The sequence below is a fragment of the Poeciliopsis prolifica genome, unplaced genomic scaffold (genome assembly GCF_027474105.1).
Source record: "Poeciliopsis prolifica strain line A6 unplaced genomic scaffold, Auburn_PproV2 SCAFFOLD008, whole genome shotgun sequence".
NCBI lineage: Eukaryota > Metazoa > Chordata > Actinopteri > Cyprinodontiformes > Poeciliidae > Poeciliopsis > Poeciliopsis prolifica.
The window spans coordinates 8,731,061-8,754,180 of record NW_026562383.1 but is presented as its reverse complement, the minus strand read 5'-3'; the positions used below and the strand labels follow the sequence as shown (position 1 = coordinate 8,754,180).

Genomic DNA, 23,120 nt, shown 5'->3' with positions numbered 1-23,120 from the left:
AATTTGATGAGTTGCACCAGATTATATATGTAGCTATTTCATATCTCCAGTGAAAGGGAATCAGTTAAAGGGAAGCGGAGTGGCACTGTATATGATCTGTTATTTTTCATAATTATTTAGGTGGAAGCAATTCAAGCTAGTGTGACAAAGCAGCAACAGGAGACAGAGGACGACTTGGCCAAAGCCGAACCTGCTCTACAAGCAGCTAACACAGCTCTTAATACACTCAACAGGGTAGTAAATCCAAATAAACTCAGCTTACCCCACTCTGTGATTAATGAAATTATCAAATGTCATGCTGTTTATAAATTATTTGCTGCCTTTCAGTTTAAAAATGCAAAAGATGAAGTCACACGCATATGTGTTCTTGTATATCTGTGTGATCCAGTTGAATCTGACAGAGCTCAGGACTTTTCCCAACCCTCCAGCTATTGTCACCAACGTCTCGGCGGCTGTTCTGGTCCTGCTGTCCCCTCAGGGCCGAATCCCCAAAGATCGCAGCTGGAAGGCCTCCAAGATGGTTATGAGCAAGGTGAAGCATTACATCATGTTCATCAAGCCGAAACGTATAAGAGGGCATCAGGTGGCAGTCACTAAATCAGAATCAAAATAGAATTTGTGCAAAGCTGCATTGTTGTTCTGATACGCAAAAGCCTTTGCTGTCCAGATTGATGACTTCCTACAGGCTCTTGTGAACTTTGACAAAGAGCACATCCCTGAGGCCACGGTGAGATGTGTAAGAGACGACTACCTCAAAGACCCAGAGTTCAACCCAGAGTTTGTGCGACAGAAGTCTTCAGCCGCTGCTGGCCTCTGCGCCTGGGTGATCAACATCATCCACTTCCATGAGGTGCACACAGAAACCCCAGCTGCAACAAATATTTCCTTTCACCCAAGCTGTCATTGACAGATGTCCTTCTCCCTACCTTTTGTGCTGCCTTGGATAGATCTTTGTAAGTCCATCATCTTCTCCACTTTTTTTTTTTAGTCACGGTGAAGATAATAGTGTTTGAGATTTGTTTTACTCAATAAGATATGAAGTATGTGTGTTGGTCTAGGTATCCTGTGAGGTGGAGATGAAGAGGATGTGTCTTTCTCAGGCTAATGCTGATTTAGTAGAAGCTGCAGAGAAACTAGAAGTCATCAGGAAAAAACTTTCAGTGAGTTGTTTTTTACTTTTTCTTGCTTGTTTTTTGTACTCATGTTTAAATGTTGGGCTAACTAAATGATTTTTATTTGCAGAAATGCAGCATATTTTTACTTTTCTTATTTTCTACACCATGCAAGTCTTTTGGCCTCCTCATCAGGTTAATTCATTGGCAAATGAGATTTACCCATGCTTCTTTCCAAACACTCTCAATCAGACTGGATGGAGAGCTGTGAACATAAGTCAACTTATTCCTTTATTTAACATTTGACCAGATCATCTTTGCCACATGGCTTGAGGCACTTTTACTAATTCTTGTCTAACAATGTCTTCCACTGCTCATATATATTGATGCTAACACCAAGTGACACACTATTTACTGATTATGTGGCTTATTAGTGTTTTACACAACATCATATTTCGATGTGGCATTTTAAAAAGGATTGAATACATCATGCAACACTGTTTGCTGATTTTTCTTTGAAATTTTAAAGCTTATGTTATGCACCACTGTATATTGGTCGAAAAAATGCCTTTAAAGTACTTCAGTATTTTCTGGCTGTAAGTTGACAAATCCATTTTTAAAAATCTTTTGAATACTTTCGTAGGGGACTACATGATTTGCCATATTAAAATATTTAAGACAAAAACTTTTGGCTGTAGGAGCTGGATGGTAACTTGGAAACACTGACAACAGCTTTTGAGAAAGCCACAGCAGAGAAACTACGTTTTCAAGAAGAGGTGAACCGCACCAACAAGACAATAGAGCTGGCAAATCGGCTTGTCAAGGGATTAGAGGTGGGCACATCTAATAACGTCCATGCATATTGAATATAAAACAAACATCTTAATAACGAATACTCCATGTCATTCTAAAGCTATACAGCTTGAGTGTGAATATTCATAAAGTTTGGTTTCTACTTTCGTGTGTGTTCCAGAGTGAGAATGTGCGCTGGGCCCACTCAGTAGCCCAGTATCACGAACAGGAGGAAACCCTTTGTGGGGACGTCCTGCTAACTGCAGCTTTCATCTCCTACGCCGGCTCTTTCTCTAAAAAGTACAGGCAGGAGTTGCTGGACAACCTCTGGATGCCATTCCTGCGCAGTCAGAAGGTTCTGGTCGTTCTCTTACAAGTGCTGTATTATTATAGAAAGCTTAGTCTGTGCTGTTGCCTGAACCTGCATCTTGCTTTGAATGCTCATCTCTTTTAACATTTCACCAGGTACCCATCCCAATGGCAGGGGGCTTAGATCCAGTGTTGATGTTGACTGATGATGCAACTGTGGCCCAGTGGAACAATGAAGGATTGCCAGGAGACAAAATGTCCACCCAGAACGCCACCATTCTCATCAACTGTATGTAGAGTTTTAAGATGTTCTCCATCATGTGATCACAGTGAATACTTTTCTGTTTCGGTACAAACAGTGAAGATGAAGGTTGGCTTACTGGTGCTGGGACAACTCCGGGTAACATGTGCTTTGCTGTAGGTGAACGTTGGCCTCTTCTCATTGATCCTCAGCTGCAGGGTATCAAGTGGATCAAGAGTCGCTACAGCAACAGTTTGAAGGTAGTCAGTCTCGGGCAGAGAGGGTGAGTAGTTTCTTTTTTACTGTACTGAAAGTATTTTGTAATTGATCTCCGCATCAATGACAGTTTGATTATGTGTCACAACAATATCCTCAATTTCACTCATGTATCTTATTTACTAATTTTTGAAAAAATTTTCAAAAACAAAATACATTGTAGCTAGATATAAAAAAGCTTGAAGCTTATTAACCTATTTGAAAGACACTTGGAAAGTAAGTGCACAAGACTTATCATTGCTCTGTAGAGCAACATTCAACACATTTTCTTTTCATTCAAAGGTGCATTATTCCCTCATGATGTTCATTTATTCTTCAGGTATGTAGACGTTATTGAGCAGGCTGTGGTGGCAGGTGACACTGTGCTTATTGAAAACCTGGAGGAAACTATTGACCCAGTCATTGACCCTCTACTGGGGCGACACACAATAAAGAAGGGCAGGTAACAGACTGATACCAACGTGAGGATGCATGTTTATAAGAAGCTTTAGTTTCTTTCATTTGAAAAAAAATCTCCTCTCATTTTCTCTTTTCTCTGCTGCAGCTGCATAAAGGTGGGGGACAAAGAGTGTTTCTTCCACCCAGGGTTCAGACTGATTCTTCATACGAAACTTGCCAATCCGCACTACAAACCAGAGATCCAGGCCCAGACCACCCTCATTAACTTTACAGTGACCAGAGATGGGCTGGAAGACCAGCTCCTGGCCCAGGTGGTGAACCAGGAGAGGCCAGACCTCGAACAACTGAAGGTGGGCTAAAACAGAGTCTTTGGTTTACCATTGAGTGGTTTCATTTGGGTTTATAAGAACCATTTTAAAGTCATTTACAATTAGTATAATAAAAGCTTATTTTAATGAGTTTTTATTAAAACAATTTCTCTGCAGAGTGAACTTACGTTACAACAGAACATGTTTAAGATCGAACTGAAGCTCCTGGAGGACGAGCTGCTGACCAGACTCTCTGCAGCAGAGAGTAACTTTCTTGGTGACAACGTGCTGGTGGAGAAACTCGAGACAACAAAACACACTGCTGCTGAGATTGAAATGAAAGTAAATGGACAGATGTTCAGTTGGTGATTCCAGAGGCTGATGTATTTACTGCAAAAGCTATTTTGTTTTGTTTACAGCATGATTGTTTTCATCCTGACCAAGGAGACGAGGCAGAAAATGTCTGACTTAGTCTTGAGTCTGACTTGTTGCTGAAGTTTGTCTGAGGGTGACAGTTTGTGGCAGATGGTTGAAACTTGGAATACAATTGAGTGTTTCAACAATACAATATTTTAAACTGTCATCCAAACTGATATTTGGAACAAATAAATTAGGCTAACTATTTTGTTGAAAATGTAGGGGAAATGCTTTAAGGTTTAGTCCATTCCTGGAAAATAACCACAGAGCCAAATGTCCCAGTCATAAGTGATGTGAGCTTCATCCAAACAGATATATCAGCTCCTCCGTTGGAAATGACCATTTTTATCATCCCTAATTATACTAGTTGTCTATTATCTTGTACAAATTGTGCTAGTAGGTTGTTGATAGCTTATAAAGAGAGACTCATTTTATTCCAGATATTACTAGGGTGTATAGATGAATATGCATATACAACTTGCACTATATGGACGAAAAAAAAATTCAATTTGTTGTATCATATTATTCTATTCGAGAAAATGGTTTGAATGCATTATTGAAAAGTCTATCAAAAGCTTACCTCTATGATGTACACATGTAAATTTCTCAACTGCGTGTTGTTTACTTTATATCGACAGATGTGTTTATCTTATCTTTCTTCTTGCTTTTGGAAATCCCTCTCTCTTAGGTGCTGGAAGCTAAAGTTAATGAAGTAAAAATAAATGAAGCCAGAGAGCACTATCGTCCTGTTGCCGTCAGAGCTTCTCTGCTCTACTTCATTATGAATGACCTTAACAAGATCAACCCCATGTACCAGTTCAGCCTTAAGGTAACCAGAGGGCAAGGATGGGAGCTGGCTCACAGTTATAATCTAATAAATCTGATCAGATGCATGAGAAACAGATGACTGTGGTCTGATGAATGAACCGCAGAAACAACAGCCTCCACATGTTTTGTGTTGTCAGGCTTTCAATATTGTTTTCCACAAGGCAGTGGAGATAGCAGAGGCCTGTGAGGATGTAAAGAGCAGAGTGAACACGCTCATTGAGTGCGTTACATACTCCACCTTCAACTATATCAGCAGGGGATTGTTTGAGAGAGACAAGCTCACGTTTACAGCTCAGCTAACCTTCCAGGTGTGTATTTGAATCAAAATTAAGGAAAAAAAAATTTTTTTAACTCTATGCCTGTGTTCTTCTTTTCCCAGCTGCTCCTGATGAGCAAGGAAATAGATGTGCGAGAACTTGACTTCCTGCTACGCTTCAACATTGACCACAACTATATCAGTCCCCTTGACTTCCTCTCCAACTCGGCATGGAGCGCCATCAAGGTTCACATCTGCAGACGTACTGGGCTTGTTTGTGCTGTCTGTGAATAAACCACAGCCTAATCAGCTTCTTATGCTGTTGCCTCTTTGTGCCAAGGTCATGAGTTTCACTGATGAGTTTCGGGGTCTGGATCGGGACATTGAAGGTTCACCCAAGCGCTGGAAGAAGCTAGTGGAGTCGGAGTGTCCAGAGAAGGAGAAGTTTCCCCAGGAATGGAAGGGGAAAAGTTCCCTTCAGAAACTGATCATGATGAGAGCCCTGAGACCGGATCGGATGACATATGCTCTTAGGTGTTCTGGGTTTTATTTTTATTTTCTTCCCTTTGTGTTTTTACCTCACCTTTTTTTTTTTCCTTTTAGATATTGCTTAGTGTTTGCATGAATAGAAAATCGACATATACAGTTCTTACTTTTTTGCATCTATTCTTGAAAGAATGAGTCTTTTGTACACTTCTTTGTTGTATATTGTAGGAACTTTGTGGAGGAGAAGCTGGGAGTTAAGTACACAGAGGGCCGAAAGTCAGAATTTGCTAAATCGTTTAGAGAAAGTGGTCCTGCCTTTCCCGTGTTTTTCATTCTCTCACCTGGAGTGGATCCACTAAAAGATGTGGAATCATTGGGTAATAAACACAAAGAAGCATGCATGCACAAATTCATTACCTACAGTGATTTGCAAAACATAACACATACCTATTGGGGATAATAGCACTGTGTTTCTACACAAAATTGCCTGGTCATTATTTATTTTTTTGTTTTGTTTAATTTTAATCTTTAAATGTATGGATTTTCGGTTTCTCTTCTCAGGAAGAAAACTGGGTTTCACTATAGACCTGGGAAAGCTTCACAATGTGTCTTTGGGTCAAGGACAAGAGAGTGTGGCTGAGATTGCTATGGAGAAAGCTGCCATGGAGGGTCACTGGGTCATACTGCAGGTCTGCTTGCAAGAAAAGAATGGATGAAAACTGATTTCATGCATATTTATGGCTTTGGTGTTTTCACTGAGTTTTAAGTATGGTACAAATGCTGTTTAATTATAGAACATCCACCTGGTAGCTCGCTGGCTGGGCAAGCTTGAAAAGCTTCTGGAGTGCTGCTGTGAGGACAGTCATCCAGACTACAGAGTGTTTATGAGCGCAGAGCCAACATCTACTCCCCAAGAACACATTATACCACAGGTGAATTACATGTCTTTTTTTCTCTCTACATTGTCTCTCTGAACCATTTAGAGAATAATGTGCATAAAATGCTAAATACATACATATTAAATTTTCATTTTTTTTGCTTGTGTTGGTTAGGGCATTCTGGAAAATGCCATCAAGATCACCAATGAACCTCCTACAGGCATGCATGCCAATTTGCATGCAGCTTTGGATAACTTTGACCAGGTCAGCTTTTCTCTCTAATTTTCACAAAACATACAGATTTAAAGTAATACTTTTATCAAATGTTTTCTTTTTGCACACTTTATTAACCACGACCTGGCTTCTCTACAGGACATTCTGGACCAGTGCAGCCGCGAGCAGGAGTTCAAGACCATCCTTTTCTCTTTGTGCTACTTTCATGCCTGTGTGGCAGAGAGGAGAAAGTTTGGACCACAGGGTTGGAACAGAAAATATCCATTCAATACCGGAGACCTTACTATATCAGTTAATGTTCTCTATAACTACTTGGAGGCTAATGCACAGGTGCAGTACGATTTTAGTGGGATTGTTTGCGATGATACTTGCATTTAGGAGTTAATGAATTTAAATTATTTTGTCAAAGGTTCCATGGGAGGACTTGAGGTATCTGTTTGGGGAGATTATGTATGGAGGTCACATCACTGATGACTGGGACAGGCGACTCTGCAGGACTTACCTGGAAGAATATATGCAGCCCAACCAGGTTGGTTCTTAAAAATAGTCAAGCACATTTGGGTGTATTCTGCCGACAGACTTGATGTTAACAGTTAAATGCTTTGAGACCTTGTTTTCTTTAATCGTTTATATAGTCCAGGCCTGGTTGCTTCTGGACAACTTTCTGAATGTTAACATATTGAATGTGAATTTCCATTTCGGCCTAAGAATTTGTTTCACTTTGACTCCTGATAATCAAGCTGATCAGCTTTGCATGATGAGCTTGTAGCCACTATGAGGGAAATGTTAGTGCTTTGTCCAAAGCATTAATCTAAAGGGTAGTAATTCATTTATTTTCTTCTTTTATTTTCAGTTTGATCGGAAACTTTCGTTGGCACCGGGTTTTGTTGTTCCCTCCAATCTGGATTATCAGGTAAATTGAACCAAATATCGCTAACGTGGCTTAATTATCCTACTCTTTTGCTGCGGTGCTTCTTGTCATGAAACAAGCTGCAATATAACAGACACACTGAACTAACCCTGAGGGCCTCGCTGTCTGCAAGGCATATTTTTATACTTCATATGCATGTCTCTGGAAGTGCGTCCGATACATTCACCCACTAATTGCATTTGATTCATCTCAGGGCTACCATGAATTCATAGATGAGATGCTGCCCCACGAAAGCCCAGTTCATTATGGATTGCACCCAAATGCAGAAATCGAGTTTCTCACCGTGACGTCGGATAATCTTTTTCACACTCTGCTGGAACTGCAATCTCCCGATGCTGTGATGGGAGAGGGAGCTTCACAGACACTGGAGGAAAAGGTGGACAGTATCTTTCCTAGAGCAAAGACTAAAACTAGCAAAAATATTCAACTAGTAACAAAAGCAGAACTTCTCCTCTTGAATGAACAACATGTTAATGAACCTAATGTCATTAACATGCTTTTCCTATGTGTTGATGAGTTTAAAAAAACTTTCACTTGCAGGTAAAAACTATTTTAGATGAAATTCTGGAGAAGCTGCCAGAGGAATACAATATGTCGGACATAACATCCAAAACAGCTGAGCGGTCGCCGTACATCCTAGTCTGCTTCCAGGAATGTGAGCGTATGAACACGCTCATTTTTGAGATCCGCCGCTCACTGAAGGAGCTCGACCTCGGACTCAAAGTACGTAGAGAGATGGATTAATGAACAGCAATTTCATTATTAGGCCTCTTGTGTCCTAAAGTCTGCCTGATGCTAGGTTGGTTTTCCTGTTTCCATGCATTTTCCAGTACTTAGTGACATAATACAGTTGTTTATGTAAAGGGTGAACTGGCCATATCCTCTGAGATGGAGAAGCTGCAGACAACCTTGTTCTTTGACAACGTCCCTGATACTTGGACCAAACTGGCCTATCCTTCAACCTACGGCTTGGCTGTATGGTATGTGTTTCAGCTTTATTTGAGTATTTGTGAATGCTTCTTTAGAAAGTACCTTTTGGTACCAAGAATAATTTAGTGTCATGTCTGATGCAACTCAAAAGTATCGGTGACCAACACAATTTCCGATCAATCAGTCTTTATGTGTGTAACCTTTTTCATTAAATTCAGTGTAAGACAATGCTTTATTCTGTGTCTACAAACGCTGAGTATTAAAATGTAAAAACATGAAAAAGATTAAAGAAATTAAGTAAAACAAATCAAATAAACACCTAAAATGAGTAAATTATAAAAAAATTTAACTATTTATAAAAAGGGATTTAAAAATGTGTGTTTTTAAATCAAAGTTGCTTTAAAATGTAAATTACAAGATTTAAAACCTTTTTTAAAAGTGTAATAGAAAGTGCAGCACACTCATTATCAATAGGTACAACGATGTGATGCAGCGTTGTAAAGAACTGGACAGCTGGACTCAGGACCTGACTCTTCCCAGTGTGGTCTGGCTGGCTGGACTGTTCAACCCGCAATCCTTCCTGACCGGTAACACAGGCTTGGACTTTACTGTGACATATAATAGCTTCTCTTGATTTCTACATGACTGTTTACCCTGGAAGAACATCATCACAAGCAGATGTGTTCAACTTGTTCCCGTCTTCTAGCTGTGATGCAGTCTCTGGCTCGTAAAAATGAATGGCCTCTGGATAAAGTGAACCTCACTGTAGATGTAACGAAGAAATATAAGGAAGAATTCAACCAACCTGCCAGAGAGGGTGCATATGTGTATGGATTGTACATGGAAGGTAGATACTGTGTTTTGTACTTTCATACTGCAGCTCTGGAATAACAAAATGACCCATTTTGTGGGCTTGGATGGCATCTGTACACTATCTCCAGTGTGAAAATACCGCCTCATTCGTTCATTTTCTGACTGTATCCCAGGTGCCAGGTGGGACACTCAGACCGGAGCGATAGCTGAGGCTCGCCTGAAAGAGCTGACCCCAGCCATGCCTGTGATCTCAGTCCGAGCAGTGCCCAACGACCGCCAGGAGACCAGAAACATCTATGAATGTCCACTTTACAAGACCAAGATCAGAGGACCGACATACGTGTGGACTTTCAGTCTGAAAACCAGGGAGCGCCCAGCCAAGTGGGTTCTGGCTGGAGTGGCCCTGCTGCTCAGCGTCTGAATAGCTTGAGCTAATTTCCGACTGCGACTCATTTACTTTCACACTACACTGAAGCACTGTTACTGCAGTGGAATCAAACATATTTTCTTTGTATTGAAAAATGATACGACATACAGAGGGGAAAAAAATGCCAAAAATTCTCACACTAGATCACAGTTAGAACTGATGACGTCTAAGCATGTTCAACAAATCAAATCCACAAACTAGAAAATACCTTAAAAGCAGGAGGAGAAAAAAACGACAGTGCTGCCTTGTTAGTGTGGCATTCAAGTGCATCGTTTTGTCACACTTGTTGTACCTCTTACAGTATGTTATGCAGCAGTTTAAAAGTTATTTAAATTACACAGGTGAAGTCAGTCTGAGACCTTGTCGGGTCAGCACATTTCACCCCTTTCAGAAACGCTTGTTGTGTTTATCTGAACAGAACACATCAGAATAAGCACAAAGGTCACTTTTACACATCTTAAAAACATATTATTTCCGAAAGTAAAGTTCCTTCCATCTGGTACAAGTCTTGGTGCATGAAAGAACAGCAGACATGTCTCAATATCTTTGACAATCGTTTCCTGTCTAGAAACCTGTTCTATAGTATATTTTGTGCTTCCTGACTCATTTTTAAACGGCTCATTTTCTGATCCAGAAAATTGCTAACTTTCTGTCTTGACTTCCACAGGTACAGCATCCACACCAAAGAGAGTTTATGTTGCAACGATCCATTATGATGGGATACCTTGATATATTAAGCATCACAAAAGAGTTTAGGTGTAAAGAATGTCCCTTTGACTTTTTTTTTTACCCTTTCTTTAGGCATTCACTGCAGTACCTATTTCAACCAATGGATGTCACTGCAGATCAAATCTGCACGCGTTCAGCAAATGTTTTCAGAAGACGAATCTATAGAGAGAGTGCATTTCTTGGTGTGAAGACTTCCAACTACAAAGCTTGACCTTATAAGTGTTTAACATTTTAGCTGTTTCTATAAGTCAATGTGACACTTTGCAAACTGAGCATATCATTGTAAAATTGAATGCGTCTTCTCGATGTTCTTCCTGGTTGGTTAGCACCACTCCCACTGTGCAGGAACTGTTGCAAAATTTGAAATGTGTGATTGGCTGAAACGACAGACCAGTCGCTCTACAGAAAACGTGTGCGCTTCTGCGGTGAGACACCGTTTATGAAGACATAAACAGTAGGTACACACCAGGTGCTATGCAAGGTGGATTCAGTCTGACTGGTCAAACATACTTGCAGCTAGAATCAAAATTCTTCTTGAATTTTGATTCTATTTAATTTCTATAATGAATGAATTTGCATGAATTGGAGATATGAGACATGTAAAAGTGGCCTTTGAAAAACTGACCGCCATTGTTGTTGCAGTCGTTGTGTTAAAAAGCTGATGTCTGAAAGGGGCTTGAATTACTGTACTTTTTCCTGAAACACATGGGTGCGTTATTAAAAATTATTTGTATCTGCCTCATCCGAAGGCTGTGACACAACCTGTAGGTCACATGCTGTCTGTGTGAACAAGCTAAACCATGTTTCCATTTCTCCTTGCCGTGACCATGTGTACCCATGCGTTTCCTAGTCGCTGTCGGACCAGTCGAGCTCCATCATGTCCATGGCGGAGGTCGCCATGTTGATCTTTGTTCCGTGTCGGACGCTGCAGCTCTTCACAGAGTTCTGATTGGAAGATGCCCGCATGCTCACCTGCATGCCGGAGCGACCGACAACCCCGACTTCGCCTCTTATCTTCTGGCTGATGGCCTCGCTGAGGTCACCCCTGACGCCCTGGACCACAACCCCCATGTCACTCCTGTGACCTCTGACGCCCACTTCTCTCCTGACGCCCTGACCCCTCACCTTCATCACCCCCATGTCGCTCATGTTCACATTCATGTCCATGTCGCCAAGTCTGTCCATCTCCCCCATCTCATCCATATCTAAGGACAGCATGTCCCCTAAGCTACCAAAACTCCCTCGAAGACCCTTAAACATGGATGGCAGCCTGCTTCCCTCAATCCCTCCCTCCACCCCTCTCTCCTCTAATTTATCCCCTAATTTTTCTGTCTCCCACCCTCCATCTTTGTCACCCTGCTCCTCTGATTCGCCAAATCCTCCTGAATACCCTCGAACTATCGTGGTCACTCTGCTTCTCTGCATGCCGCCTCGCTCCCTGTCCCCTTCTTCCCAGGTTCTCTCCTCCCTCTCAACAACGCCTCCCGGGAAGCTCCTGAGTGTTACCTGCACCCTCCCCCCCTCCAGACTCCCACTCTCATTGTGTTCCTTATGCCCCCAATCTTTCTCCTCAATAGTATCTTCATCTTCCCTGTCTTCTTCGAACCTCCCCTGTAACCCTCGAAGCATGACGTGCAGCCTGCCGCTGTCGAGAGAACCCAAGCCCCTCTCCATGACAGCACTGCTGCCTCGTTCTGTGTCTCCGTTGCTGAGTGTGCGGAGGAGACAGCTGACACCGGCGCTACTGACCCCTGCGCTGCTGAGGCTGGCGCTGTTGGAGTCCTGGGAGTGTGAGCGGAAGAAGGAGCCAGAGGAACCGATGGACATTGGTGTGAAGAACTGATCGAAAAAGGAAAAGACGAAGTGATGAAAAAGCTTTCCAAACATATCTAGTTTTAACAGCATTTTATGGATCGTTCTTACCGGGGAAATGTTTGAGCGGTCCATGAGTAAAGAGGTCGGACTGGGAGTCATGTTGGACCTCTCCATCAGCCTCTCCTCCCACAGTTTGAGCCTCCTCTCTCTCTCCTCCAGCTCCTTCTCTTTGGAGTACAGCTCCCTCTCCAGCTTCCGGAGGCGTTCAAGGGTTGATTCAATTTCACATCTGCCAAAGTCAACGCAAAGATGGATGCGGACAAAGTATTAGTTATGACTAACCAGACTGCACACCAAAAGCCTCTCAAAATAAGGAAATCTATTAAATGCCAGAGTGGGTGTTCTAAGCTGCAGAGCTGCTTTTATTACATAAGCAGAGCAGTATTTTTTAGAAAAACGACGACATATCGCATGCTAAATGAAAACACATTTAGACTTTGAGTTTTGAAAGGCAAGCCATCTGAGATTTGTTTGCATTTCAGAATCCATTTTGCATCATTTTTGTTTTTAAAAATGTACATATTTTATTTCCAAAATATCAACTTACAGCTATTGGCAAGACTAAAATTCCACATACTAGGCTGCAAAAGAGTATTTATCCTCACTGAGATTACTTTGGCTTTTCCTTATTTATTCTGTCGGTAAATTTAAAAAAAGCATTTTTTTAAAAATTAGGCTTAAAGAAAAAATCTGTCTGGTTTTATCCTGTTACGTCTATTTACCTTGCTCTAAAAAAATGGGGGAGGGTTCAATTTCACGCCAGACTACGCACAGGTCTGATTACTATCTGACCTGCAACATGAAAAAAATCACTTTAGAGAGGCCGGTCTGACAAGATGAAGCAGACTGAAAGATCTCCAACATGAGTCCCATCAATGAAAAGTGAGTACAGATATGAAACAAATCATTGACAACTATCCACAAATTCCTTGCAAGAGTGCTTTCACGACTCACCAGTAAAATCACACAAAAAAAGCCCAGAACAGCAATGTAGCTGCAGTACCGTCTGCTTCCACTAAAGGTCACTGTTGGAGCGAGGGCCTGACTGTGATCTTTAAGTATGTTCTCACAAACAATCGCCTCTCGGCAGCTAAATATAGACTGAGCCTGGATGCACGGCCATACCTCCGGTGTTCCTTCAGTGCACCACTTCCCCACACATTCATCCCGCCCCTTCACCTTCTGCGCTTTGCCTCTCCCCCGGCCAGCTCCGTGTCCAAGTTTTTCCACCCATATCCAAACCTTCACTCAGAAATGATTGCGTTCACTGTGTTCGTGTTAAATATGCACAGAATCTCACACCGTCCTTCCTCTGGTCTGATGCCCACATCTCCTTCCCTCCTTTTGTCAGCTCGCCCCTGTTTTGCTTCCATCCTCATTTGTTTGTCTCTTTCTCCACGTTTCAGATTTCATATGCATTACATTTACTGTTCCTCCCTAAACTTCTCCGCTTTGACTTACACTTGATGTTTTTTCTCAATGTCCCACATCCACCCTCCTCCCCTGTGGAGGAGTAGAGGAATCTCTTCCATGGACACTTTCCAGGGAGCTTAATATAGACCCAAGTCGAGTGCAGGGTCACATACGCAACTTCTCTTCTGAGTTTCAGATTCACACAGACTTTTGCATGTATGGGTATGTGCGGTGTTGTTGAATGCATGTGCGTAAATCGTTGAGTGCTTCTGATCATTCAGAGGTCTTTCTGCCTCATATTTTATTTTTTGCACCAGTCTCTGTGTTTACCTCCACTGGTCCTTGTTATGAAGGAAGGAGTTGCACTGGTCTGGCAGCCTGCTGTCGTTCGCCATGGACTCCAAGGTTAGCAGCACCTGCTTGAATTGTGGTCGTTCCTGCAGATTAGACCCAGAATAGAATGTGAAAACGTCCTTTTTCCAACGGAGGAAAACAAAATGTTTCACACTTTTCCCCATAGGCAGTTTGTCTCACCTTTGGATCTGCTTGCCAACATTTCCGCATCAACTCTGCAAAACTTGCAGGGCAGCTGGTGGGGATGGTTAACCTCTAGATACCCAAAGACAAACAAACGCGCACACACACATACAAAGAAACTATCTGTGACCAAATATGCAGCAGTGGCATTCAAGAAGAGCAGATGAGTAAACAGGCTCTGTGAGGCAACACTTCCTCCTATTTTGGTGGATCATAACATTGTGGTGACAATCCAGGCACGCTAATGTGCAGCAGGTATGTTTGCCAGACCTGACATCTTAGCTTAGCACATTAGCTTGCTGTCATTTGTCAGCAGCCGCAATTACAACTAAATGACAAGATGGGTTTTGAACAACATCATTGGGACTTTGAAAGAGCTGCCATTTTCGATCCAGTAATCAGTCAGGATTTCTTTAAAATTTGTCCAGTCAAAGTAACTTAGATTTACTGCTTTTTTCATCTGTGAACAGTTTGTGCTCTTCTCCTTTTGTGATCCTGCCAGAACTTTATCATTGTACTTCTTCTGATACATTTCCAGATAAATTCCTCAAAAATTAAAATGTTTGATATTGCAGCCTTTTCAGTGCTTTGTTTTGACTTTCTTCTTTCGATTCTCCCATAAAACTCAGACTCATTTTGTGTCTGACTAATATTGTCTTTTTATAGGATACTCCCACCTACAGCTCCTCCAGAGCTACCACTTTCTCTGGCTAATGCTCTCTGTGGCCAAACTTTTGTTATTTACATACAGTGGAGTTTGCTTAAAAGTAAGGCAAAAGGTTGAGCTGGTGATTTTGGGGGACATCTGTAAAACCTTGTGAATATATGTAGGTTGATTTTCTCTGGCTTTTTCCTTGGAAACATAGTTTTCCATTTGAAGGACATTTGTGGTTGTAACATGACAAGGTAATGGTGACATTTTGTCTTTCATTATTCAATAAGACAAAATGTTACTAGAGCAGTAGTAGAGAAAGTTTTTTTGTGTGTGTTCATTCAAATAAGTGCAGTACTTTAAAACATAAACCTTGAACTGAAAGTACAGCTGAGCTCAGTTAATTTACAGCTTAAAAAAATCATTCTTTCAAACATTTTTAGAAAATGCCTTGAAGTATATTCTAATAATCAGGGAACTGGCCGCAGAAACTCAATTCGGTTAACTTACAGATTTAAAACCCTGGCAGCATAATCATAGGTCCCAATAAGCCAAAGCACCACTGTAACCCAGGGCAGTAAATGGAAACTTTTTTTTTTCATTGGGGATTAATCCTAAAATATCTGCGACCCAGAGAGGAGAGAGGACGAGTTGAAGGGTCAGGAAGAGCTGTGTCGCTATGGTGAGGGGAAATCAGACAGACTGGGAAAGAAGAAGAGAGAGACAACCTGAGTTATTTAGGGAGAGTATTTGGAGATTAGCCAGTAGTTATGCTGGAATCATGTTCTCCTGGTTGTTTGTTGACCACCAGTGTCCATGTTTGTGTGCGTGTAAATGTGTGGCTGCTGAGGTCATTAGCTGAAACACAGACCTTGTGTAACCACCATAGCCTACCTCTTGTGAATCTCTAAAATCAACCCTCCCATCGCTACATTTTTTCCTCTCTCCATCTCTCTCTCTCTTGTGCTTGTAAAGCCTCTAGCCTGGAGAAAGCCTGGCCGGGCTCCACTGCTGTGTATCCAGGCCTTACATGAACACAGACCTGACATCACGCCTATAAATACTCAGCCAAAAGCAGTGGAAACCATGAGAGCATCGCTTTGTGCCTTTGGCTGTCTGGGACTCTGATGGGTCAGCATGCTAGCGGCGGGTCAGTGAAGGTGTGTGAGCATGTGGAGAGTACCTCTTGCTTTTCCACCACCAGCCACGCAACCTGAAGCCCCTCGAAACCTTTGAAAGGAACCTCCCGAGTCAGCATCTCCCATAGCACCTGGCAACAAGGCATTAGGATTATTTACAAAGAGACAATCTGAATCGAGATTGGTATTAATATGGTACAAAAGTGAGAAACTTATGTGCACCAAGTACATTTTAAGTGTTTACTTCTTTGAATTTTTATTACTAGCACTTACAACTAACGATTCAGTTCCTCAGATGATCAAAATATTGCATATGAACGATCAAAAATAAGTGCAAATATAGTAATACTATGTTTATGTTACAACCTAAGACAGACTGCTGACTTGACTGTCGTACAGTCGCAAGCCAGTGAGACTCCACAGCGAGGGCAGCGTAAATAAGGTCATGGCTAAAAATAAAAAATAAAAAAAGGCTGGATTTTTACTGAGTTTTTAACTACAAAAAGTTGAGTGGAAGAATAAAATGTGGTAGAAAAAGCAACAGGAATGACCGCAGTCTTGAGGGGACTGTGAGGCAATGACCCTGTTTAAAAGTTCCCAAGAAGAGACTGAGGCTGTGTTCAGAGCCGCCATGCGAAGATGTAGCCCCAGAAATGGGCTTCAAATCTCACATTAACTGTGTTCAAGCACTTCTCAACCAAAAATAATGTTAGACGTGTCTGAGGAGAAAAATTACTGGACTGCTCCTCGGTGATCCAAATGCCTCTGTTCCATTTAAAATAAATGTGTTTCATTTGGCAATCAAGGTCCCAGATGGTGGAAAAAGAATGGGGAACCACATGAACCAGTCTGCTTGAGGTCGAGTGTGACGTCATTGTCATTAATGATTTGGAGCGTTATGTCCTCTGCTGGGGCCGGTCTACTAGGTTTTATTAAATTTAAAATCAGAGCAGCCATCTAATAAAAAGAGAGCCTCCTTCTTTCTTCTACTTGACAAGCTTTATGAGATACAGTTTGGGTTGCATTATCAATGACTTGCTTAATGACCATGGTATGACCACTGTGTCTGACTGGCCAACAAACTGACCAAATTAAAACCCCACAGAGCAGCGATGTTGTCAGGCCAAACGATGCAAATGAGCTTACAGCAGACTTCGCTTCCTCAACACTTCAGCAGTGCTGCAGACTGATCACCTGCAGTCTGCAGCACTGATTTGGTAATTCATGCAAAAGGAGCCTCAACCAAAAGTTCTCTAAATAGGCAATTGGTTTTTATTAAATGTAAGCTAAAAGTTATCTTTTCTTTCTTTTTAAATCTGTCTGAGTGGGATTAACCTACTTGTTTCACTTAAACTTTTCAATAATATTCATCTGTTGAACATTGACTTTTTGGTAGGTAAGCATTTTAAAACAAGCACTCAGAATATAAATCACTGTGTGTAAGAGTTAGAACAGTTGCTTTGATGAAATAATTTATTTTCATCATTATTTTACTATTTTTTAGACTAAATGCTAGATGCATTTAATTAAAAAAACATTTTCAAAGCCACTGATTGTGACATTTTGATTACATAATCAACTTACCACACCGTAGGAGTAGGTGTCACAGGTCTCAGAGACGGGTAGACTCTGAATAACCTCAGGAGCCATCCAGGGAAAAGTGCCCACCACCGTCATATGGGTGGTGTGCGATAGAAACTTAGAGGCTCCAAAGTCACATATCTGAAACCCCAACATCAGAACATTAAAGTATCCTGTTACAAATGTGTAGTATATCTTTATAAATAAATGATAAGACTGTTGTTGCATACCTTCAGCACTCTATCTGCAGTCATTACCACTGCAACCAGAAAACAAAGTCCGGTCAGAGCTTAGCAACACGCAGTTTGCTGCTGTTGCTTGAAAGCAAATGCATCGCAAGACTGAAGCTGAACAAAGGATCATGTTACCGTTTCGTGATTTGAGGTCTCTGTGTATCACTTTGACTGGAGCTTCTGCGTGGAGGTAATGCATCCCTGGCAGGAAGTGAAGTCCCAAGAGGGAAAAACAAGGGTTAGACTTTCTGATCAGTTTTAATACAGTGATGTAGCAGTAATTTTAAAAAAAATCTATCTGTAATTTTAAAAATCGTCTTTGTGGCCTCAAACTACAAAGTCAACCACTTCCAATTAACGTGCATCTTTTTATGAACTAGATTACAAAGACTACGGCAGAAAAAAAGTTATCTAAACAGAAAAGCTGGGATTTATATTCTCTTGAACATCTTTGGAAATCACTAAACTAAAAATGTCAAGCAGACTGAGCATAAAAGGATCGGCAAAGAAGAGCTGTAATAAATACCAAAGAAGAAGTGTGCCAAGACTGTGGAAAGATTTCCGAAAACATCTTTTCCCTGTGTTGTCATGAACTGTTTTGTGTATTCTTGTTTGTTTTTGTTTTATCAAAACTGCATGGAAACCAGTTCTGATATCTGGTGGGAGTATCACTGAGAGCTGTGTTTTTTTCTGGATTTAGTTTTGTTATGCAGGGTTGGACCATTTGCTTTGATTACTGGTCACAGCTCTGTTTTTCAACCTTATGTTGAATACAATATGTTGGTTGTTTTAAAGTTCTTCAAGAACCAGATTATCCAGATTTATTGATCAGAATCATTTTCTTCTACAACATCCATGGCTGAAAGTGATCTAAAAAAAACAACTTCAGCTATCTTATCAGTGATCTACATTAAAGCCTATTTAATGTTTAGAAAATGTACTTTTGGTATTTTTACTATTAATCACCCCTAGAGCTGTCACATCTCGCCATGTAACCAAGAGAAACGTCGATGGATTGTATTAATGATTTATCATTAATCTATTGGCTCTGCTGTGTTCATTGGTCTTCACCAGAGGTTCCTCTAATATGATATGGATTTAAAGGTGGAGGTTTATAAATTACAAGAACTGAAAACAGGCATTGATAAATTCAATAAATACACGTGCCGACAAATCTGGTCTTCTCATCTTTTGGAAATATTAAAAAGTTTTTAGATTCTTGCTTTTAAAAACCAAAATACTTTTTTTAAAAAAAAACAGGGTTTTATTTTCTTTTTTTTTTAATGTATAGAACTTTAACAGCAGGAGGTCACTAATGATACAATGAATATTTCTAAATTTCTTTAGAATAAGAATTTTTTCTGTCTTTGTTCCTAAATATTTTTAATTATCGATAAAATTGCCGGTATGTGCTTAAATATTGAAGAAAGAAATTGATCCCATCCCCTCGTAAAATATATCATCACTGTAGCATGAGATATTTGAGGAAAACCTAAGGGGTTTATGTACAAGCCTTGTATGATCAATTTATTCAGTAGAACCCTTTTGTGCTGGATACTGTACATCATAAATTACAAATCAGATAAACAACGAATCATTTCGACTTATTAATTTAATTAATTAGAGATTCACCAATCAAAACGTGAGCCTTCACCTGCTGACATTTGAGTTTCAGACCATCTGTAACCCGAATGATTCCAGCTCTGCAGCTTTGTAAATAGTCACAGCAGTGTGTAAAGTTTACCTTTGGCTATTTGAATGGCCCATGTCATGATTTGCTCCATGTCCATTTCTTCACTCTGCTCACTGGAAATGTAATCATACAGAGACCCTCCACTCGCATATTCTGTGAAGCAATGCACACAAGCAAAAGTTGATAAACTGCAGAATATACATTGACATCTAAATATAAGAATAAACACCATCTTCAGACTGTGCCTTACTTAGTGCAATAGCCAACATTGTTGCTGGACAAAACTGTACTTCTGGGTTTAAATGTTATTCTAGCAATATTCAGGATTATAGGCCAATCAATCTGGACTCAGTTGCAAACTTTGTCAGGAAATGGAGAAAAAGCGGGTGTGAAGAATCCTCTTATCATTCAAACACATTTATAGATACAGCTATCAGAGCGTGTGATGATGTGTGTGTAAACTTTGCCATCTCCGGTCAAATGCAGAAAACTAATAGACACAATCACAAGCTTGCACATTTCTGCAAGACAAAGCGTCCAATCCCTCTGGAATTACCTGGTGTTACTCCTTATGTTATACTTAACATTTCACATCTACAACAACCTACTGAGCTTTAAGTTACTGCATGCAATCTGAATGATAGCAACGGTGTCACGAAGAAGACACAGGATGTGGGGTCTGACCTGTGACGATGCCATAGTTGGGAGGTTCCAGCACAGCTCCATAAAACTGAATGATGTTCTTATGACTCAGTACACTGAGAATCTCAGCCTGGATGGGGAGACAAGGCAAAGACAGACTGAGAAACATAAACACTTTCACTGGGAAACTCCCTAAGTTTTCCAGTATCTGGCACCGATGTGAAACATGCCATGTTTAAGTTGAAAAAAGGAAAGGAAAAAAAAAAAAAGAAACAACTAAATGTTAGTCATCTGTAACAGGGCCTGCAGTCGCTGAGGGCTAAATATTTTTCATTCTAAGTCTCCAAAGAGTTTCCACAGCACGGTGACAAACATGCCATTCATCACAGTTGACGTATGCTCCAGATCTTCATTTCTATCAAGCTAACACATACTTCAGGGTACAGTGTCAGGGCTTAAGGTGATGGATGGACACAAATAGTGCATTGTTGTAAAATGGAAGGATAGGAAGGAAGGAAGGTGTTTAACTTTTTTTCTTTTTTTTTTTTTAAATAACCATTTTAAATGTATACATTTGTATACCTCCATGTTTCTCTCTGCTTTGCACATCTATAAACTGGAATTTTTGCGAATTCGAGAGCCTCTGCAATGTCCAAGCTGGATTTAGGTTTGGTCTTTGACTAGGCCAGTCTAGCAAATGCATATGAATTGACTGAAATCATTCCGGCATATCTCTGGCTGAATGCTTAGGACTGTGATCCTACATGACAGTAAACCTTCAACCCAGTCTCAAATCTTCTGCAGCTTCTAACAAACTCTCCCAGAATCGCCCTGCTTTTACCTCAATTCATCTAAGTATTAGCTGTGATCATCCTACTGTCAACCTACCCTGAGGTTTTACTCTTTTCATTTCAACTTGATGGACGGAGCAGGCAGGTCTCGGTGAAATACTCAAAGCTTAGGCTATTGTTTGAATCTAATCCTGTTTTAAATTTCTCCACACCTCTATCCTTGACTTGTCTGCTAACACATCTTCGAAGCCTTCACAGAACAGCTGTATTTATACTGAGATTAAGCTACACGCACAGGTGCGTTCTATTTATTAGTTTGGTAGGTTGCACTGGATTTTATTTAGGGGCGTCAGATTCAAAAGGAGCTGAATACAAATCCACGCCACACCTTTTAGACTTTTATTTTTACTAAAAAATAAATCCATCCACTTCTTAGTCACCCACTACCTTTTGTTGGATTGAGACTTTTTTTTTTTTTCAAGTTTTAAATAGGAAAATATCATTTTGCACGTCTTTATAGAGATCTATAAAATTGTGCCGTCAATAACTCTGGTTCATAAATCATTTTTTCTCATAAAATTTACTTCCCTGCATGAGTACGTTCCTCCCTTAAAAAAAATCATAATACATATTAATTGGCCTAAGGTTTAGCCCCTCATCATAACACAGCCATTTATTAGCCTTTAGTCAAAACGTTCTCCTGATCTGCTATAAAATGTATACACTGAGGGGCTTTTCTTTTATGTCCAAATGTGACTAAGACTTTCCAGGAAATAAGTTCAAGAGCAACAACTACCAGCTCTGTGCCATTAACATGACAGAAAATCATGTTTAAGTCACAGTGTGGGTGTAGCTGATGGAGAGCTGCTGGACTGCAGTGAAGTGAAAGCCTCAAAGCTTTCAATAGGAGCACAACAGTGTAGCAAAGCATAATAAAGTAAACTAAGAGGAGAAGGTGGACAAGAAAAGGTATGTGCAAGATAAACATGTTCAACCCCAGGCAGAGAGGGAGAGGAAGAAGGGGAGGAAGAGTCTAGGAAATTAGGTGAAAATGGATACTTGTTGAATTCAGGAGCCCTTAAATAATTAATGCGAAATGTGGGGTTTGTATTAGTGCGCTTCCACCTAAGAAATGAATGATAACTATTTGTGTATGCATTTGTCTCGCTCCTCTTTTACCTCTTTGTCGATCTTGAGAAGCTTTTTCACAGCCACCTCCTTGTCTTGGGATAACCAGAGGGCCCTATAGACGCTCCCAAAGCTGCCTCCTCCACAGTTTTCATAAAAAAGCAAATCCTCATGCTTTATCTGTACAAACGACGAGCCAGGGGACGACATGGCATACTGACTCACGGACACTCAAACACACTCATGGACAACGCCAGGGAGGGTAAAAAATAAAAATAAAAGGAAAAGTTAAGAACTCTTTAAGTCCAACCTCAGTCTACAATCCCAGATCAGAGCAGGAAGAGTTAAAGTGAAGCACAGAAGATATCCTCGGCGGGTTTTGGATAGGACGCTCTCGGTCGGATGAAGAGAGTGTCAAGAAGAGAAAACCAGAAAGTGCTGGAAAGAGAGGGAGAAGTTTTTCTCTCAGTGAGTCAGAGCAGGTCGACTGTCAGAGCCAGAAGAGGAGCTGCATTGCCTGATGGTGGCCATTCAGTGGAACTACAGCACCGGGTGTGTGTGTGTCTGTGTGTGAATGCGTGTACGCTCACACTCAAGTATGAGAGGGGAGACGGATGAGCAGGTTTGCATAAGAACACTAGTCGGTGTGTGAAGTGTCTGGAGCAGACGCTGTGCAAATATGGTCACTGGCATGCAGGGCATTCCTTCTTCCTGGATGACTGTAGCTATATAAAGCTCTTCATGCGCTCCAAACACACACAGAGCTCCGACCTATAGTGTGTTTGACATACTAGATCTGTTAGTGGCAACACACACCCTTAGCATGCTCTGCAGCTAAAAACGCACTCAAGAGTGCAGAAGCCAGAGCAGGACGGGGTGTTACTCACCCAGACAGGAAGGACCTGGTGACACCATCCGCAGGGAAGTCATGCTGACATCACTGTTTAGGGACAGACGGGATCAGCTTTGGGAAAATACGACACCTCTAAGTTTCTAAAAAGTATTCAATAACTTTACAAGAACATAAAAACATCTGCTGGTAATTCCAGCAGAAGCTGCGGTGAAAGCCT

The 23,120-nt window shown here is 40.9% G+C and overlaps 2 protein-coding genes across 2 annotated transcripts in view; one reads left to right on the top strand and one right to left on the bottom strand.

Moving 5' to 3' along the window:
* dnah9l (dynein, axonemal, heavy polypeptide 9 like) overlaps positions 1–9,679 on the top strand; it is a 33,947-nt gene extending 24,268 nt beyond the window's left edge. Inside the window, exons 61-89 of the mRNA XM_055032788.1 lie at positions 121–234; positions 389–532; positions 668–850; positions 948–953; positions 1,059–1,160; positions 1,811–1,945; positions 2,086–2,259; positions 2,370–2,502; positions 2,635–2,737; positions 3,050–3,172; positions 3,275–3,479; positions 3,615–3,779; positions 4,543–4,683; positions 4,820–4,990; positions 5,062–5,184; positions 5,279–5,472; positions 5,653–5,801; positions 5,986–6,113; positions 6,219–6,356; positions 6,477–6,566; positions 6,675–6,866; positions 6,946–7,065; positions 7,390–7,449; positions 7,661–7,843; positions 8,008–8,190; positions 8,332–8,447; positions 8,872–8,984; positions 9,104–9,244; positions 9,384–9,679. Of these exons, the coding sequence (XP_054888763.1) occupies positions 121–234; positions 389–532; positions 668–850; positions 948–953; positions 1,059–1,160; positions 1,811–1,945; positions 2,086–2,259; positions 2,370–2,502; positions 2,635–2,737; positions 3,050–3,172; positions 3,275–3,479; positions 3,615–3,779; positions 4,543–4,683; positions 4,820–4,990; positions 5,062–5,184; positions 5,279–5,472; positions 5,653–5,801; positions 5,986–6,113; positions 6,219–6,356; positions 6,477–6,566; positions 6,675–6,866; positions 6,946–7,065; positions 7,390–7,449; positions 7,661–7,843; positions 8,008–8,190; positions 8,332–8,447; positions 8,872–8,984; positions 9,104–9,244; positions 9,384–9,631 (4,077 nt within the window). The 3' untranslated portion in view covers positions 9,632–9,679. The remainder of the gene's footprint in view (positions 1–120; positions 235–388; positions 533–667; positions 851–947; positions 954–1,058; positions 1,161–1,810; positions 1,946–2,085; positions 2,260–2,369; positions 2,503–2,634; positions 2,738–3,049; positions 3,173–3,274; positions 3,480–3,614; positions 3,780–4,542; positions 4,684–4,819; positions 4,991–5,061; positions 5,185–5,278; positions 5,473–5,652; positions 5,802–5,985; positions 6,114–6,218; positions 6,357–6,476; positions 6,567–6,674; positions 6,867–6,945; positions 7,066–7,389; positions 7,450–7,660; positions 7,844–8,007; positions 8,191–8,331; positions 8,448–8,871; positions 8,985–9,103; positions 9,245–9,383) is intronic.
* A 20-nt stretch (positions 9,680–9,699) lies between these two features.
* LOC129361740 (mitogen-activated protein kinase kinase kinase 7-like) lies at positions 9,700–22,611 on the bottom strand. The gene is made up of 11 exons (XM_055032789.1): positions 22,102–22,611; positions 20,174–20,261; positions 19,541–19,642; positions 17,932–17,997; positions 17,794–17,822; positions 17,567–17,704; positions 16,027–16,113; positions 14,189–14,263; positions 13,985–14,091; positions 12,290–12,470; positions 9,700–12,205 (listed from the first exon to the last, which is right to left on the bottom strand). The coding sequence occupies exons 1-11, from the start codon at positions 22,258–22,260 to the stop codon at positions 11,213–11,215; spliced, it is 2,025 nt and encodes a 674-aa protein (XP_054888764.1). The 5' UTR covers positions 22,261–22,611; the 3' UTR covers positions 9,700–11,212.
* Positions 22,612–23,120: the final 509 nt, after the last annotated feature.

Bases quoted from the DNA above. Each gene is read 5' to 3' on its own strand.
- LOC129361740 (XM_055032789.1), bottom strand. From the start codon at position 22,260: ATGTCGTCCCCTGGCTCGTCGTTTGTACAGATAAAGCATGAGGATTTG. The intron at 20,262-22,101 runs GTAAAAGAGGAG...CTCCCCATCCAG, and splicing joins TTCTCAAGATCGACAAAGAG to GCTGAGATTCTCAGTGTACT. The intron at 17,998-19,540 runs GTAAACTTTACA...ACTTCCTGCCAG, and splicing joins GGCCATTCAAATAGCCAAAG to GGATGCATTACCTCCACGCA.